The sequence below is a fragment of the Mastigoproctus giganteus genome, chromosome 12 (genome assembly GCF_048544385.1).
Source record: "Mastigoproctus giganteus isolate SK-2022 chromosome 12, ASM4854438v1, whole genome shotgun sequence".
Taxonomy (NCBI): Eukaryota; Metazoa; Arthropoda; class Arachnida; order Uropygi; family Thelyphonidae; genus Mastigoproctus; species Mastigoproctus giganteus.
Window position 1 is genome coordinate 179,320,137 of NC_143586.1, and position 18,884 is coordinate 179,339,020.

Here is an 18,884-nt window from a genome sequence, read left to right on the forward strand (position 1 = left end):
TAATGAACAGAATTCTCAAGCAGCACTCTTTCAAAATGACTTGAGCAGGCTTCAAGCATGGTCAGAAAGGTGGTAGCTATGTTTGCTGCCACCTCTCTGACAATACAAGGTATCACAGAAAAATGCAATGTTTTACACTTGAGGAATAGCAACCCCAAAATAACTTGCACATTTGGTGGGATTGAATTATAAACAGTACAGGAGAAAAGGTATCTTGGGGTAATTATATGAGCAGATATGAAGTTCTGAATGGCATAGACAGGTAGCCAGGAAAGCTCATGGTGTTAGTCAGGTTATAATCCCACTTCATAAGGCAATTGTAAGTCTGCATTTAGAATACTGTATTCAGGTATGGAGAACTCGGCAAAAAAAAAAAAAAAAAAAAAGAAATTGAGATTCTTGAAAGATTCCAAAGATGGGCAACCTGTATTGTGAAATCCGTGAAATAATAACCATATGAGGACAGATTTCAATTGTGTGGGCTACACAGCCTGCTTTCATACCTGAGTAAAATTGATGAGGGTGCAATTTTCACTGTTATAAAGGACTCCAGAACTAGTCAAAAATTCAAATTACTGGAGAAGAGGTTTAGAATGGATTGCAGGAAGTTTTCTTTTAGCCAGCAAAGCACATAATTAGTCAGTCAATCTCTCTATCTCTCTCTCTCGCCAGTGCAGCAAACCCTGTGGTTTCCTTATACCAGGGGTGGCCAACAAGTCGATTGCAGCTTTAATTTCGGTCGATCACGACGAATTTTAAATATATATAAAAACAGATTAGTCAAAATGTATATATTATTATTATTATTATGGGCCCCACTATACACGCTTATTACAAATTCATTGAACCACGTGTGACTTTTCTTGTCGCTGCGCAGCCCTAGGTTTGTCTAGTAAAAATGCACGCAGTTACGTTGTGGAGAGCATAGTGTATATGTCGAATTCTTATTTAGCTTACTTAATATTAATAACTGGACAGTACTCATACGTTAATTTAATACCCTTTCATTTAAAATGAATACTACGAAAAAGAGTAAAACGTATCATTTTCATCAAGAGAGGGAACTAGAATACTTTTTTGTAATGATAAAATAAAAATGTTTGATTTGCAATACTTCCGTGGCTAAATCCAAAAAAAGGAAATTTAGAAAGGCACTTCAACACACTGATTAGTAGTATTTCTGCATATAAATATCAATTTTTGGCAATGTCTAAGGATCTCAAACAAAAAAAAAAAATTCTGATCATTTTGCAAATATGCAAGATCATTTGCAAAAATGTCCTGTTTTTGAATTTAATAGTGAGAAATATGTTTCTGAAATTGAGAAAGTTGTGAATGATTTTGAAACCAGATCCAGTGATTTTAAAACAATTGAAGACATGGTTCAATATATTTCTTATCGATTAAATGTCCACTTAGAGATAGAAAATAAATTGCAGAAAAAAATAAATAAAAATGCTGAGATTTTCTCATGGAGAAAATATTACTTGAAAACAAAATTATTACATTGCGAAACGATATCTTCCTAAAAGCCAGATCATCAGAAGATGGCTTTTGGAAATATGTTTGCCAAGAAAAGTACCCAAATGTAAAAAAAAAAAAAAAAAAATGCAGTGAACTTTTAAATTTCTGTTTTGGTTCCACATGTCGAAGTGAATCAGCCTTTTTGTATTTGAAACAAACGAAGATGAAGAATCACTACTCTTACAGACTTCCACACAGAAGATTCTTTACTGTTGGCCTTATCACAGTATATTCCTGATTTTGAAAGCTTGGCAGATGACATGAAGACACAAACTTTGCATCAATTGAAAATTTATAAACAACATTTTTCAATATGCATTGATTACTTTTTTAACCATTGTGCAATGAAATTCTTTAGATGGTAGATTGCGGCACATTTTGAAGAAAAATAGTAGATCACATCACAAATTAAGTTTCGCCCCTGCCTTATACTATACTGCTGATACTAATATAAAGTTTGAAATAATTTTGTGCTATGTGATAAGTCAAGAATTTAGTGATTTTTGGAACTTAAGCTGGTGATATTTTCCTGTATGATAGCAACATGATTTTAAGAAGTTACATGCAATAAACTTGTCTTTCTGAAATGCATCTAAACCAAATTGCAAAAGCATTTCTCAATAACATGCTAAGAGAAAATTTGAGTCTACTCTTACCATATCAGCATCAGGGTTCTGCGCTCGTTCCTTTTCTCTTCGTATTTCAGCTTCAATGCTTTCTCTAATTGCTAGTTTACAAGCTCTCTGGCATACTTCAGTCAAATCAGCTCCACTAAATCCCTGAGTTACTTTGGCAACGTAGGTTAGGTCTACATCCTACAATACAATAATAATAATACATTTAAATAGGAATATACATCAAAAATATAATTTTTTAATTATTTTTTTTAAACTGAAGCATTTATTATTTTACCAAATGAAGAATATTCTATAGACATTTAATCTATATCCTTCACCCATTGTCTTGAGCTAAGTTTTATTTATCAACAGTATGGAACTAATGAATGTGATTACCTGCTATGTGTATGTTTAAAAAAATAAATAAAATTTATGAAATTTAGTTCTGTAGGTATAGAGTTTCAATTACACAAGGGTTGCTACAGCCAAATTGTGCATTTTCTGTATAATGGCTTAGATTTATGTACTCAGCAGATTGTGTTTATAAATGATTAAATAGTTATATTCTTTTTAATCAGGTAAAAAATTCAGCTAACACTACACTATACCCCAAGAATTGAGACAGATTTAATTTAAATGCAGAAATCACTGCAAGTTAACAATTACATTCTAGTAGGATGCATTTTACTAATCATGTGGGGGGGGGGGACCTGTACCGAGGTGAATCCTCCAACGATTAATACGGGGAGCTCACCCCTAGCATGGTATTTGAAAAGGTGCTGAATTGGTGTTGACAGGATACTTTGCAGATTAGTGACCTTTCTCGTTGCCTAGAATGTTACATCTTAGAATTCAACAGAAACGAACTGAGTAATTAGATTCTTAAGTGCATCGACTTGGATCTCATTTGATTTTGAGGGGATGGAAACTATGAAGATTTGTGGGTTAGTCGAACATTTTATGGTTCCCACGCTATTTTGATTACATATAGTTCGGCTGAATAATTCAAACTACTTATTAATTCTCATGATCTGGTCTAGTGGGCTTGTTTTCATTGGGTTTACTCTAGGTGGACTGGGGGTTCATTTGCTGCTATATATAGGCTCTGGAATAAAAAAGTCCTAAAGATGCCCAGGGCTAACCTCAGTACACTGTGATGTACTGAGGATAGCATCTGAGTACTGTATACAAGTCTGGAGGCCTCATTTAAAGAAGGATGTAGAGCTGCTGGAACAAGTATAGAGAAGGGCAACAAGATTAATGAATGAATGAAACAAAAGGTTGCTCTTATGAAGAAAGCTTTAAGTTTTGCAAATTACAGTGTCTGGAGACTAGGCACCTGAGAGGTGATTTGAATGAGGTATATAAAGCCTTGAATTGTTTGAGCATGCTCAATGCTGATAGGATTTTTCCTCTTGCTCAGAATAATAGCCTGAGAGGGCAAAAATTCAAATTGAGGAAAGACAGTTGTTTGCTGTGTTTGTTATTTGGTTTTTAGGAGCATTAGCAACTAAGGCCATATTGTTCCGTGATATGCGGTGGTCATTCCCTGACTTTTCCGCATCCTCCGTATTTGGTCTAATCAAGAAGCGTGTGCTGCTATGCACTGCTGCTCCTTCCCACCTGGCTACGGAGGCGCCGAAAGAAAGACAGTCGTAGGATAGATATGCAGAAGTTTGTGCTTTTAGTCAGCGGGTGGTTGATTGCTGGAACAAACTTCCATCTGTCGTAGAAGTTGATAGCTTAAATAGATTCAAGGCAGAACTAGACAAACAATTGGAGCAAGTGGATGGGTGAAATGAGTTTTTTTTTTTTTTTTTGGCTGATGCTATATAAGCTTGCTTTCTTGCATCGTGTGTCTTTACTAATGCTAGTGTACAAGAACATTCTTCCTAGATATACCTACCAGAACACACATCATGGCAGAAACAGCTCCAAGGATGTTGTATCTTTGAGAATGGGTTTTGCAAGCAAATTATGTGCTTCAGGAAGTTGTGTGTACTGTCAAGTAATAAACAAAAAAAAAAAAAAAAAAAAATGCATACTGTAAGTGCAATAATGTGCTTTTCAGCCATAACTCAGGTTAGGGATGGAATGAATGCTTTTTTTCCAGAAGTAGAAAGAGAACACTTTCTCGGAAAGACAATGTCTATTATTTGATATACAAAGTTATATTTTGTTTACTGAATAGGTCTTCCAATTGTGCTCAAGTGACAGGAAATAGCAAAAATCAGCAGAATCTTTTTCTTTTTCAAAGCAGTATTCAACATTCAGCAAAATGGAATTGAATAATAGCATCTAATACAGTCGAACTTCTCTATAATGAATTCGATAAATCCAGCAAAAAAATTTATTATAGAGAAATTTCATTATACAGAGAATATCTTTTTTGTTAGAAATTATTTAATTAGAAAATGAAAATGAATCTACATTTATTGTTAATGTATTTTATTTCAAAAACACTTATTTAAATTACGTTCACACAATTTTTTCCAGCAAGTATCACAAATTAACATCTAATTTTCGTTTCCATAGTACAGTTAGTCCTCATATAGAACCATAGTTGTGTTCCTAGAAACCCTCATGCAATGCAAAATCGTGCAATATAAACAAGCCCTATGGGAAAAATAGGGTTAGGTGCCGACCACCCAAGATTGAATACACATTTGTAACCAAAACATTACCAAACACAATAAATAATCGTAATAAAATACTGCTAATGCTTTTGCTTCTATCGTAAGCAAACTTGTTTTTTGTTTGATTTTCTATCCAAACAGATGATAGCCGTTCCATCTCTTCCAATTCTTTGTGTCTTAATCTAATGGATTTTAATTACACTTTGAGTTGTTCCTGCTATGAAAGTTGTTTTCATTTTCTCTGCATTCTTTGTAATTCTCGGCGTTGCCTCATTTAGGTCTGTAGCACGTGCAACATCACATGGTCTTTCATTTTGCTCAAAGCGTTTCATAATTTCATATTTTTTCTCTATCGACAGAGGCGGACTGGCCATAAGCCTTAGCAGGGAAACTCCAGGTGGGCCAGAGGCCGGTGTGATTTTGGCCATAAATGCTAGTGTGAGGCCACTATAAATTTTCCGGGGTAAGAATTTTTGACAAAGTCCGCCTCTGTTTATCGATATTGTTTTTCTTTTTCACTCTGAATCTGCAGTGTCTTCACCAGGACACTTCCTTTTCACACCTTTTAAGTATTTTACTGTTTGTTTGTTTGTTATTTGGTTTTTAGGAGCATTAGCAACTAAGACTATATTGCTCCGGGATATGCGGTGGTCATTCCATGACCTTTCCGCATCCTCTGTATTTGGTGGTGACGGGCTCGAACCCCAGTCTAATCAAGAAGCGTGTGCTATGCACTGCTGCTTCTTTCCACCTGGCTACGGAGGCGCCTAAGTATTTTACTCATTTTTAGGGAATAAAGCACAATTACAAAACAAGGAAGCATGCTTGATATACATAAACAAAGCTGAGCGCATGTAGCAACTGAATAAACAACACCGTAAAGGCAGAGATACACTATTAACACCTCACATTTTACTAGAGCACATTTCTAGGGGTTACTCCCATAAAACAATAAAAACAATTTCCAGTTGCGTTTCTGCTAGTGGAATCTGGTATAAACTGGTAGTAAACTCAATCTAATTGCATTTGCGATTATACTGATAGCTGGAATTGTGTTGGTTTTTATGTTATTATGGTGAAACGTGTTTCCCCTTCACTGATATAAAGTTATAATCCGTTGGGGTGATTCTGCATTCGATTGCCATTTCTTGTAAACACAACGGTGAATTGGGTTAGTGTTATATAAGATATCGTTCCCCTATTTATAAATCGTGTATGATCGAATTTGTGTAGTGTAAACACATGTTATACGAGCACTGACTGTACAATTAAAAAATTGTCTGATTCTCAAAGAAAACCTCACATTTGTTCAGAACATTAAAAACATCATCAGGAACATTTTCACAAAACTGTAGACCCATACGAACTGTTTTAAAAGCATGAATCATTTTTTCGCGAGTCGGCTTTTCTACAGGTTGTTCTGATGAATCTTCAGCATCATCATTAATTTCTTCGTGATTATGGTCACGTCTAACCCTGTTCAGCAGTATTTCATCTTCATCTGGATGTTCTGTTGTAGTCAGATCTTGATCTACATAAACATAACTATCCAGTGTTATTTCATTTGATGTTTCCGAATGATTCTAATAATGTCCAAAAGTTTTTCAGTTGTGAAAGGGGCAGTTCATCATGTTCATCCAGTTGTCGTTCGACTTCTGTATTCAATGCAAATCCTGCTTTCGAAAAACAATTTTAATAGTGTATTCAGTGACATTGTTTGTCCAAACGTTTGCCAATTCAGATATGCAATCTCTAAGGTTAATCGTAACCTCCAAGTTTCTATTTTCTGATAACGCATTGACAATCTTCATTATTATTCTCTTTCGATAATGAAATTTAAAAATTTTAATAATGCCTTGCTTGGTCCATTGGCTGGAGTTTTGACGTTACATTTGGTGGTAAAAACAACAACTTCACACTTTTACGTTTGGCAGGATGTGTCGGATAGTTGTCAGTTACCAACACTGATTTTTCTTTTTTCTTTTGTTATATGCTTGTCTGGTTTTAATATCCATTCTTCAAAAATATAACTTGTCATCCATGCCTTTTTATTAAAGGTGTAGTCAACTTCCAAAGATTTTGTGCCTCTAAAATATCTTGGGTTTTTTGATTTTCCGATGACTAAAAGTCTTAATTTTTCACTTCCTGTCATATTTGCTCCAACCAGCACAGTGATTCTTTTTTGTTTTGTTTTCTGCCAAAACATTTATCATCCTTAAAAGCAAGTGTTCTATTTGGTAAACATTTAAAGAATAAACCCATTTCGTCAGCATTAAAAACATCCTTAGGTTCATATTCTTCCAAAATCTTCTTTAAGGTATTTTTCCTCCAACTGCTGCAATCTTCTTCGCTTACATTAACACTTTCTCCACAAATAACCTTTTCCACAATTCTGTGGCGCTTCTTAAATTTATATAGCCACCCACTGCTAGCATTAAATTCTGTATGTCCAAGGGACTGTGCAAATTTCAAAGCTTGTTGCTTAATTATTGGGCCCGATATTAGTATATTCTTTTCACGTATCATTTGCACCCATTTTAGAACAACTTTATCAACATCTTCGTATATACATGGCTTAATTCACTTCTTGTCTGCTCCTCCTTCATTGGCATGTAAAATTGATTCTCGCATGTAAAATCGTAGATAAACTGCTTACAGGTATGCCGTATTTCTCTGCAACAACTTTTTTTTTAAAACCCTGGTCAATATCATAACAATCTTTGCGTTATCATTAATACTTTAAACACTTTCTCTTCGACAGTTTCCGCAATTGTAAAAATTACTCGAATGCAGCTCTTGCCGATATATATACACTGCACACTTCGCTATGCTGGCCATATAGTGAATTGTTAGTACTGCCTACTCAATGACATTCGCTTGCCAATTCAACAGCATCATGTGACCTTTCCTATCAATCACTTTGAAGAAATATACAACTTTGTGAATTTCTTTTATTCTGCTTTCATATATATATATACATGAAAGAAAATTTATGATTAATGTATGCTGTATGTTACTTTTCAGTAAAAAAAAAAAAAAAAAAAAAATACAAGGGCATACAGCCTATGTGATTGATGATAAATTGTTCCAAAAGAACGAAATAAAAAAAATCATGAAAACAATCTGCTGGGAGTCCAGTTAGATGAGAACAGACATATCATGTAATGATTGACAGGAAGGTCATGTGGTACGGTTGAGGTGAGAAGCAAATGTCACTCAGTAGGTGTTACTAAAAACTGACCATGGTAGCATTCTATGTATTTGCCGCCGCAGCATGTTAAAGTTGCCAACCGGGCTAGCCGGGTGGGTAAAGTGCCTGCCTGGCAACCCAAAGGTCACGGGTTCAATTCCCGCCTCGGGATTGATCAAAGTACTGCAAAAACCTTGGGAGGTGCATTATGGCCACAGAATGCCTATGTGCCATCTTATTGTTTGTACCAAAAAAAAAAAAAAAAGCATGCTAAAGGTTTGCCGCAGCAAATGTTGTTTTCCCCTTAGCCAACATCAATTTACAAATCTACCCTATTTATCGTAAAGTTTATGACCACTTTTAAGAAAACCCATTTGGTTTTATAACCGTAACAAAAATGAAACAAAGGCCCTCCTATGGGCATCAATGGCCACAAGTGTTCACTAAAAGGATGATTACTTAATTCTAGATGCTAATGCACAATTTTGGAAGGAAGGAGGCAGTATATTTGAACGGCTGTTTAGCAGTAAATGCTGGAAAATCTTCAAAAATGCTTTTACTAATTTTTTTTAAAAATTCGTTATAGAGAGACTAACACTTTGCTATATGGGGTTAATTTTACATGTAATTTCGTTTCAAGGTGCAATGTTTTGCGAAAAAATTCATAATATAGAGAAATTCGTTAAATAGAAGTTCATAATAGAGAAGTTCCACTGTATATGCATATTTTATAATTTTTTTTTCTATAACTATTGATACACACAATAAATAGAAATATAAATGCATGAGAATGTTTTCAATTTTACATGTTTAATAGCTTTGTAAACCAGAAAATGGAAGAGGCTAATAGTTCCATCTTTATATTATGCCTGTAATTTTTTTTTTTTAAATAAAAGTTAAAAAAACTGTATTTTTTAAATATAAAAAATTATTACAATAAGTATTGCAAAATCCCACAAACCTTTTCCAGAAATTAAAAATAAACTATACACCTGCCAGGTATGAGTTTCTTTTTAATTCAAACATTGTGGTATTTGCCATTATGCTGTAACAATTGGGGACATCACCACTGTAAGATTAAAGGATGATTTTCTCACCCAGTGGCAGTTTGATTTTTGAATTACATAATTCGTTTAGGGCAAAGTCTCAGGTTATGAAGAAATTAACTAACGTATAAGTTTGTACAATGGCATTACGTCTACATGTAGCCAACTATTAAGTAGTTACAAAGTGGCACCTTCACAATATGAGATATATTTAAATGATGTCACTTTGTAACTACTTAGTACTTGGCTATGTGCAGACATGATGCCATTGCATAAACTTATAAGTTTGATTTTTGATTATTTTTGGAAAGTTTGGACCAGTATCCATGTCTTGCTCTTCACAAATCTATAAAAGCAATTTGTCCTTGTTAGTTATGTCACCTGTGTTCATATATGATGTACACTGTAGTTTCCTCTCTTTCAAATTCTGAACTTTTCAGTTTGGGCATAATTTGAGATAAGGTGGAAGGAAACAGCAGTATTATTAGTGTGGTCAATAACTTTGATCATGTGTCACAGCAGAGAGTTGATATTGGGCTCAGTAACCTAGAAATGCATTCTGCATCTGTCTGGGTTTCTACTGGATGCCACATTTTAGTGGCAAACTGATATGATGTTGGTGTAACTGATAAAATTTGTGTTCTTGCTTCCTGTTGTCACTTTATGTCTAATCTTATTGTTTGTATTTTCTTTCCAAGTTTTCAGATAAATCTGTGGTGTAAGTAATAAAATTTGTTTTCTAGCTTCCTCATATGTCACTATGTTCAATGTAATTTTTTTTATTTTCTTCCAACATTTCCAGAGGTCCCAAACTAGGATAGTCGCGTTTAGAATTTGGAAAATGTGGTCTATTTGGACATGATTTTTTGATCAATTAACACAGGCAGATTAAGTTCCAACAAATGACCAAACTTTGACACTTATAATGCCATAGATGGTTTGAGATGAACAGATAAATACAACAGTTTAAATAGCCAACTTTTACAACAGTACCGGGCAAATTTGGTGGGCTGAATGTAAATATGATGTTATGAGTTAGGATGAGTTTCCATTTTTTCAGACCCTAATTCTTTTGGCATGTGCAACTTTCTGATCTTGAACTATTTTGCACTAGGAGTTTATCTCCTAAGGACCTACTATTTGTCAAAGTAATTAATTCCAATACATCATGTTTCCTCAATGCACGTTGTGAGGTATTTGAAATGCAGCATACGAACTGTTATGATCTTTAGTACAGACTTCTGAAAGACGACTTCTTTCAGCATAAACAATATGCTGAAAGAAGAATTACATAATATTTACTTGTTTGTTATTAGCTGGATCATATGTTGCTTGCCTTTATTTCATCAAGCAAACTTCCACCCTCCTATTTGTTCAAATTATATTGGATGTTGACCAATTTCACCTTCTGAGACATTTATCAGGTCCCAATTCCACTAAAAACAACTCCTTTGGAAGGTGGTTAATATAGCTCATATAGCATTTTTAATAAATTCCTCTGAAGGCAATTAGTTTCAGTAATGGGTTGCTCATGTGGTTTGTAAAGTTGGATTGCAATCTTTTTACCATTTTCCAAACATTTTTGGATGAGGAATGCAGAAAGCTTGCTTACAAGTTGATTCTTAGAGAAAGTCAGATTTCCTTAATTCTCACAGGGCTGCTGCTTCTGGAAGCAGTTCCAGGCAGTTAAAGGAGCTGTAGCCCTCTGCTTATGTCAAAATAATGTGGATTTTTAGTGTTATATGATAATTAAAGCTTTATGATTCTCCTGAAATGATAAACAATATGCTAAAAGCAATAAAAATACACAATAAAAGCAATAAAAATACAATGAGTTTAAATAACAGAACATAAGCGGAAAAATGAATTTAAAATGCAGAAAAGACAATGATCTTCTTAAAGAGAAACATGGACATAATTAAGCATGGAAGCTATGTGGTTTACAAAAAAAGTAAATTACGGAAGCTATTTTGGGCACATAGCAGATTAATGAAGATAAAAACAGAACAAAAAAATCATTTCTCTTAAATTTTGGATGGTTCTGGCTTTGTCCTAAGAAATGTCTCTAAGCCTGCAATGGCCAAACCCAATCCAAATCAATGATGGCAGAAAGTCTGAAATTCCAAACATGCATAAAAAAAAAAAAAAACCCGCATGTGTACCCTGTATGCACGAAAGATGTTTTATGTGAAACATCTCTGGTGACAGCTACTAAATTTCAAACAGCTTGAGCTAAAATCATGAACGATGTCAATTATGTTCATGCCCTGCTACTTACTCTACCGAATCAATGTTAGTGATAAATAGGATACACACACCCGCTGCTTACTCTACCAAATTAATGTTTGGAAGAGGTTGGGTCAATAGCCTAATTACAACAATACAAGTATTTGCATTGCTATAATCATACTATTATGTTGGATGTTACTCTGTCATGCAAATTACACATGCAGCGCTACGAGTTCTGCAAGAAACAACAGTATCCACGCAAAATACGCTATCGAAACTATGACTTGGATCAGGATCTCAACGAGTACAAGTGAGAGGTGTTAGTGCTGCACATTCCATTTCGCAACGAGGAAACAGAGATCAAATATATCAATATCTACGACAACAATGAAGAGCTCATACTAGATCATAAATTGTATGAAATGGAGTTGGACATTCGCAAAACGATTGAAATATGTAAGATGATGTGTCATGATAACAAAGACATTGACCCTGACAAAGCATGCGGTAATGACCTTCATAGCCTTGTAACGCGACTACGAGAAAACCCATTTCGAAACTTTTACAATCATCCAAACAGCGAATGAATGAGGATCTAAGGCTGCTACACTCAACTGACCCAGTGCAACTGCGAAGAATCACACTTTCCAAAGAAGGATACAGTTCTGTGAAAATTATCGATAGGTGCAAGTTGAAAAATTTTAGTGTATCGAAGTTTGGTATCCATAAGGTTTTTAATGGCAAAAGAAAATTCCGCGAAGCTGCTGCAAGTGGGAAGAAAACACCAAAGAAACTGCAACCTGCTCCAAGTCGAATGAGGGAGGTAGTACGAAAAGTGCAGTTGCTAGTTGTACAGAGCTATAATGTGACGTGTGGGAACATCCCAGTCAACCGTTTGTTGCATAATCAATGAAAATTTGCAACTGGAGAAGAAGCACAAGGCCCTTGTACACAACCTAGGAGCAAGGCACATTGCAGAGCGGCAGGTCAATGCTCAAACTGAGTCCTTGAGGTTGTCACAGACATTCTCTCAGATATGCCAGACAAGCTGTACTTGCTAACTGGGAGTCTAAAACGCTGATGGAACTGATATTCAGGTGACACTCAAGTCAAGTGGACCCAATTTTAGCGAAGTCCGGACGGTCTGTGACAGCCAAATCCTCTGCTTGCACCTTCACGATGGTGGACTGTTAGTAATCCTGGGTATAACCTCCATGCACAGGTGTGAACCCAGGTGTGAACCAATGTAAGCAGGGGTCGAGGTGTGGCGCCCACACCACCTGGAGGAACGCCGCCCCTCTATGTTACCAAGCAGTACTAAGTGGTAGATGACTCATCAACCGGTGAAATACCACCACTTTGCTTATTGGAGGCTTGAAATGGAGGAACCCATGTTTAGTCTCTAGAGCTAAGTTCCGGTCAACCCTTCCCTATCTCTTCCATCATGCAGCATGATTGATGACTTTTGAGGTTATGATGAACGTCGTGGCGAGATCCAATATTCCTTACATTTCGAGGGTACAGCTCTAAAACGGTGTTCGCAAGCCAGCCACTAGTTAGTACACCGGACCGAACCTATTGGTAACTCTTTGGAGGCTTCCGGATCAGTTAGTGTATAATCTTGCTACCTCTACACTGCCAGATAGTGACTGGAGGGAGTCCGAGTAGTGTGTATGCGGGGAGCATTGTCGAGGCCACGTTATGTCAAGGATCTGGGTATATTCTTACTATGTGTACACCATATCCAAAAATTTCATTACTTCATACAGCATGTCCCACCCACTTTTTCTTACTACAGAATACACCATGAATTGTCAAACTAATAGAACAAGCTTATCTGCGAAAAGATCTAAACCTCCCAAGCACTTCCTAATTCATTTCACAAATATACGTGGTCTCAATTCTAATCACAACGATGTCCATTTCCACTTGCAGTGTGCCAAACCCCATGTACTTTTTCTGACAGAATCTCAGTTATCGGTTGATTCAACTACTGCTTATCTCAGATGCCCAAATTATTCGCTGTATGATTCCTTTCGCCTCAAAAGTGGTACGGTACTTGTGCATATGTCCATTCTGATATTCCCTGTCACAGACTTGGCAATTTGGAATCTCTCTTTGGAATCGCTCTACCTCAATGTGTCAAATTCATCTGTTGTCTCTACCATTCTCCCAACTCCACTAAACATTTGGAGCTCTTTGAGTTCCTCTCTTTGCAACTTTACTTTCTCCAGTCCAACTTTCCTAACAGTCAGGTAATTTTCCTTGGTGATTTTATTGTTCACAACCCCAGCTGACTTCTGTTTTATAGTCACACCGACCCAGCTGGTTAAGATGCTGAGGCTTTTGCAATTACTAACGACCTAGCACAGATTGTTCATTTACCCACAAGAATACCAAACAATCCAAATCATTCAGCCAATACGCTTGATGTTTTTCTCACAAACAACCCTTCTAAGTACAAAGTGAGAGGTCCTTTAGGCACTTCAGATCACAACTTGGTGATTGTCTCTTCTCCAATGGAACCTTTATCTCATGGCTATTCCCAACCTCGTGTTTGGCATTACAAGAATGCAAAATGGGATGACGTGCGAGACTTCTTTTCTTCTTTTCCTTGGTCGGATTACTGTTTCAAAACTTCTGATGTCAATGTTTGCTCAGATCGTGTCAGTGAAATTATCCTTGCAGGAATGGAATCCTTTATTCCACACTCCGCATTAAAATCTCGTCCTTTATCTAAACCTTGGTTTTCCAATTTTTTTTTTTGGTAGTTGTTGGCGCATCGGCTTCTGTGGCCATAATGCACCTCCCAAGATTTTCTGCAGTACTTTGATCCAAGCCCTAGGCTGGATTCGAACCCGCAACCTTTGAGTTGCCAGGCAGGCACTTTACCCACCTGGCTAGCCCGGTCAGCTAGTTTTCCAATAAATGTGCTAAGGCTGTTCAAGAGAAGAATCTTGCATATTGTAATTGGCTTGTATCCAATTCTTCAGTTTCATTTTCTGCCTACACCAAAGCACGCAACAAATGTAAAGCAGTTATTAATCAGTCCAGACTAGAGTTTGAACAGGCTAAGAGTAGAAAACTTGCTTCTTGCCCTAATGGTAGCCGAGCATTCTGGTCTCTTGCCAAAGCTATTGGCCACAACTTTTGCCCATCTCTTCTCCCACCTCTGTCCAAACCAGATGGCTCTGTTGTCACTTCAGCCAAGGATAAAGCTGATCTGCTAGCATCCCATTTTTCTTCCAGCACACGTATTAATGATCTTAGTAAAACACCCCCCACCATTCTCAACACGCTCCATTCAATGCCTCCTGTGGTTTTCCGTCAAAAGGATATCAGAAAGATTTCGATGAATCTTGATGTTAAGAAAGCTCCACGTTTGAAGATATACCTGTTAAATCACTTGACTACCCATGGATTTTTTCGCATTCGGACTTTTGAAAATAACTCTCAGAAACCGCTGCCCCAGAACTGTTGAAGGTTTGTGGAAAGCCTTCCAGCAGGAATGGGACAAGATTGACCTGGCAGTTTTGCAGCGGGCTTTACTTCAACAGAAATTGCAATGCCGTGCGATAGTCCACAAGCAGGGAAAACAAATAGAACACAACTGGTGGCATGGAATTTCGTAGTTTTAAAGGACTGTCAAAATTGTTGTCAAAAGGCTGAATCAACCCTCCATAAATTTGCATTTTTCACTGTGTATTGTTAAGATATTTTCTACATAAAACTTTATAACCATTTTTAGAATTCTAAATTACTCGGACATCTGTTTAATGAGCTCCTTTTATAACAAATTATTTTGAATTTCCCCTGGAAGGTACACATTTAAAATAGTTTCCGTTGAGCGAAGAAAATTTTCATATAGTGAATGGATTAGGACAGACTTAACTCGGTATGCACAGTTTGCATTTCTGGCCTTTAGGGCAATTAGTGCTGCTGCACAAATTAAGAGAGCTAATGGGATTACCATTCTACAACTTTGTGGTACACGTAAAACCTATCCGACCACCTGTCCCACATACAGAGAAGTCGCGCTGGTCAACGGTGAGCAGATCAAGGGGTATTTCCTGACGCTGACAATGGGCTGAGATCAACCTACTACTGCAGTGGTGTCCAACCTTTTCCAGTACAGGGGCCATATTCAAAAAAATTCAAAGTTAGATTTATTTCGCAGGCCGCACCGAGTGATTCGAGAAAAATTAGTGTTTTTCCATTTTCCATATCTCGTTACATGTAAAACAGTAAAAGTGAAATTGAAAATATTCAAAAATTTTATTAAGCCCAATACACAATTACATTTACTGAACAAAACATTAAATGAGAATTTTTTTTTGATAATTAACAAAATTTAAAATGCTGTTTTAGTTCACTTTCTGAGTGGGCCGTAGCTGATTTTCTTTTACCCTGAGAAATAATCATCTGGTGTTTTGCGGAAGTGCGTTATCCACAGTTTTCCATAAATTTTCTTCATCCCTGTTCACATGGTCACAGTACATGAATATCGGAATGACACTGACATTTTGTACAGTTTCAAAAAAAATTTAACTAGTTCAAAGAACTAGTGACAATATTGATGATGGGAGAAGGAAAATGAGGACAACGAAGGTATTAAACCTTCTAAACATGAAATGTTGGCATTTGGTGAAAATTAGGTTAGAAAATTGTCAATTAGGTTACAATTAAATGAAAGAGATACAATTCATGGATTTCGGGAATACCTAATTGAAAAGACTGTTTCAGAAGAATTAAAGTATTTGATGAACGCTCTGAGTACGATACCAATTTCATAAAATGAATGTGAACGAGGATTTTCACAAACAAATTTGATAGTCAGTCCAACCAGAGCTTCACTGATGACAAAAACAATTTCTTCACTACTATTTCTTAAAATTGTAAGCCCAATGCTGACCTGCTTCGATCCAGCAAAATATATTGATTTGTAGCTGCTTCAGATTGTTTGTTTGTTTATTTGGGGATTTTTTGGTGCATGGGCGTCTATGGCCATAGTGCGTCAGGCTGCTTCGGAAACATCATTCAACAACCGACACAAACAGTAAGAAAAGAAGTTGGCATAGTGTGTCGGATGAGAACTTAATAAAAATTTGGAATATTCTACAAAAACTTTATTATGAAATTATTTTTTTACTTACATTTTACACATTTTGCTTATTTTTTTTTATATACTTGAGTAATAAATTTATGCTTAATATCAGGGAAAAAAAATTTTTTAATTTTTCCTGATAGCAAAAAATGAGTACCGGCACCTATTTTTTTTTACCAAAAAAGTGCTATATATATATATATATATATATATATATATATAGGCAAATAGATTAGATAAGTGCATGGGTGCTAACCTGTCAGGTGCAGCAACAATGGAAAAAATGAAGTGCCTGAAAAATAAAAGCAGATTACATAAAAATTTTAAATAAAATTAAATGAAAAAATATAAATGGTACTTAATGCTGTATGTCCTAAGGTTTTAACTATGTTGATGTTAAATATGACATAGCTAAAATCTTAGGACCTACAGAATTACGTACCATCTATATATTTTCATTTAATTTTATTTAAAACTTATGTACAGCCACTCCCCGACTTATGTAAGGGTTGCGTTCTGCGGAACTCCATGCAAGTCGGAATTACACTACATGCTTATGCAGCTCGCAAATTTGAAGCAAAAAAGAAAAATGTTCAACGAACATGTAAATAGAATTATTTATTCAATTTTTTTATCTCATGCAGAGGAAAAATTACAAAGTGTACAAAATTACAAAATGAGAGAGCGACAGGCATAATATCAGCAAGTTTTACCTTTCAAGCATCGTTGCCAGAATTAACTCTCCAGCTGATAAGCATGCCGCTGCAGAAGTTGAGGGCTGTGGAGATTTAAAGAGGTTTTTTCCAACATATCACAAAATTTCTCTGCAGCTGCACAATCGGCACTGGAAACTTCACCACATACTTTAATGTTTTGGAAACCAGTGCGATGCTTGCCACAAGCTTGGCTTGGTGTTCGCAGTACTTATCCTTAATATCTTTATAAATACTTCTTGCTTTTGCCTGAACGGGCATTGGACTCAGGGGCACTTGCTTCTGAATCAGATTTTCCGTTTATATCATTAATAGCTTTTCCATCTTCAGTACGGCACCTGAATGCTGTTTTGTGATCACTGTTGATCTTAAAAGCGTTGATCCTTTAACATGTTCTTTTATATGTGCACTGTCCTTTAAAAGAGTATTCACTGTTGAAGCAGTGAGACCTAATTCTGTGAAATAGATGACAAACTTTGTCCTGCTTCGTACTTCTTAATTCATCATCTTCATTTCTAAAAATCAATTTTGTTTCATTTCCTAGCACTGCCAGCACTTGCACTTTCTTAGTTGCTTTCCCTTCACCATTGTAATAAGTAACAGGAGTGGATGAGTGAAATGAGGTGTTTTTTTTTTTTTTTTTGGCTGATGATATATAAGCTTGCTTTCTTGCATCATGTGCCTTTACTAATGCATTAGTAATTAGAATGAAGAGAAGATTTCAGTGAAGGGGAACTCATTTCACCATAATACCATAATGTAAAAACCCACAGAATTCCAGTTATTGGTATTATCGGAAATGCAATAAGATCAAGTTTTTTCTCCTTACAGTCAAAGTTCCCTGAGGAGCTGTTGTGGCCACCAACAAATTCCTCCAACTGCATCGATCATGTGCTATACGAGTGGCATCACAAAATGTCATGCCCAAAAGTTCACTTATCCCATCCTTCCACCTTGCAGACCTTCCTTTAACAGTAGTTTTTGGAGTTGGTTTTGTTATGGTTTCTGTTGCATCAGATAATGTGGTGGTATGCCATTGCCTACCACATGGCCAATTTTGAAAGGGGCCAGCTTTAATCATAGGAAGAGAAGATAATAGATAAAAGAGTTTATAATAGATTGCACTAACAGAAAAGCCCAATAAACTGGAAAGTTAAAATTGTTTTTATTGTTTTTTTATGGTAGTGACCTCCAGAAATGTGTTTTAGAAAAATATCACAAAGATGTTCAAAATTGATTCTTATAACGGAACATATGAAGTGTAGTGCAATTTCCATTTTAAAAATGACCTTTAAGAGAGATAAATAGCTTAGTTTTATAGCAAAAATTTCACCTTTCAAAGTCTTGGAACGGATTACCAAAAAAAAAAAAAAAAAAAAAAAAACCATGTTACTGGGTTCACATTACGATATTTTCATAATACCTCCATTTATTCCTAAGTTTGCGCTGTATGGAAAAACTTAACACGTAAAGTCGAGTATCATGTAAGCCGTGGAGTGGCTGTAATCTGCTTTTATTTTCCAGGCACTTTTAATATTTTACATTGTTGCTACACCTGACAGGTCAGCACCACTACTCATACACTTATCTAACTTATTTGCTTATGTTTCATTATGGTTGTTGGGCATTCTGCTATTACTAGCAGTGTCCCGGTTCCATAATCCATTATAATATATTATTTTTTTTTGTTCTTTTTTAAAAGAACATTTTATCACCATAACCTATTATTATTATTAATTATATACAGGTAGCCCTCGTTTTGCACTGGTCCAATTTGCGCCGATCACTAACCACAATGCCATTTTTATTTTTTATTTATTTATTA

The 18,884-nt window shown here is 35.9% G+C and overlaps 1 protein-coding gene across 1 annotated transcript in view; it reads right to left on the reverse strand.

Moving 5' to 3' along the window:
* Window positions 1-18,884, reverse strand: part of TER94 (Transitional endoplasmic reticulum ATPase TER94) — a 351,159-nt gene that overhangs the window by 59,281 nt on the left and 272,994 nt on the right. Inside the window, exon 17 of the mRNA XM_090386402.1 lies at window positions 2,181-2,339. Within this exon, the coding sequence (XP_090242528.1) occupies window positions 2,181-2,339 (159 nt within the window). The remainder of the gene's footprint in view (window positions 1-2,180; window positions 2,340-18,884) is intronic.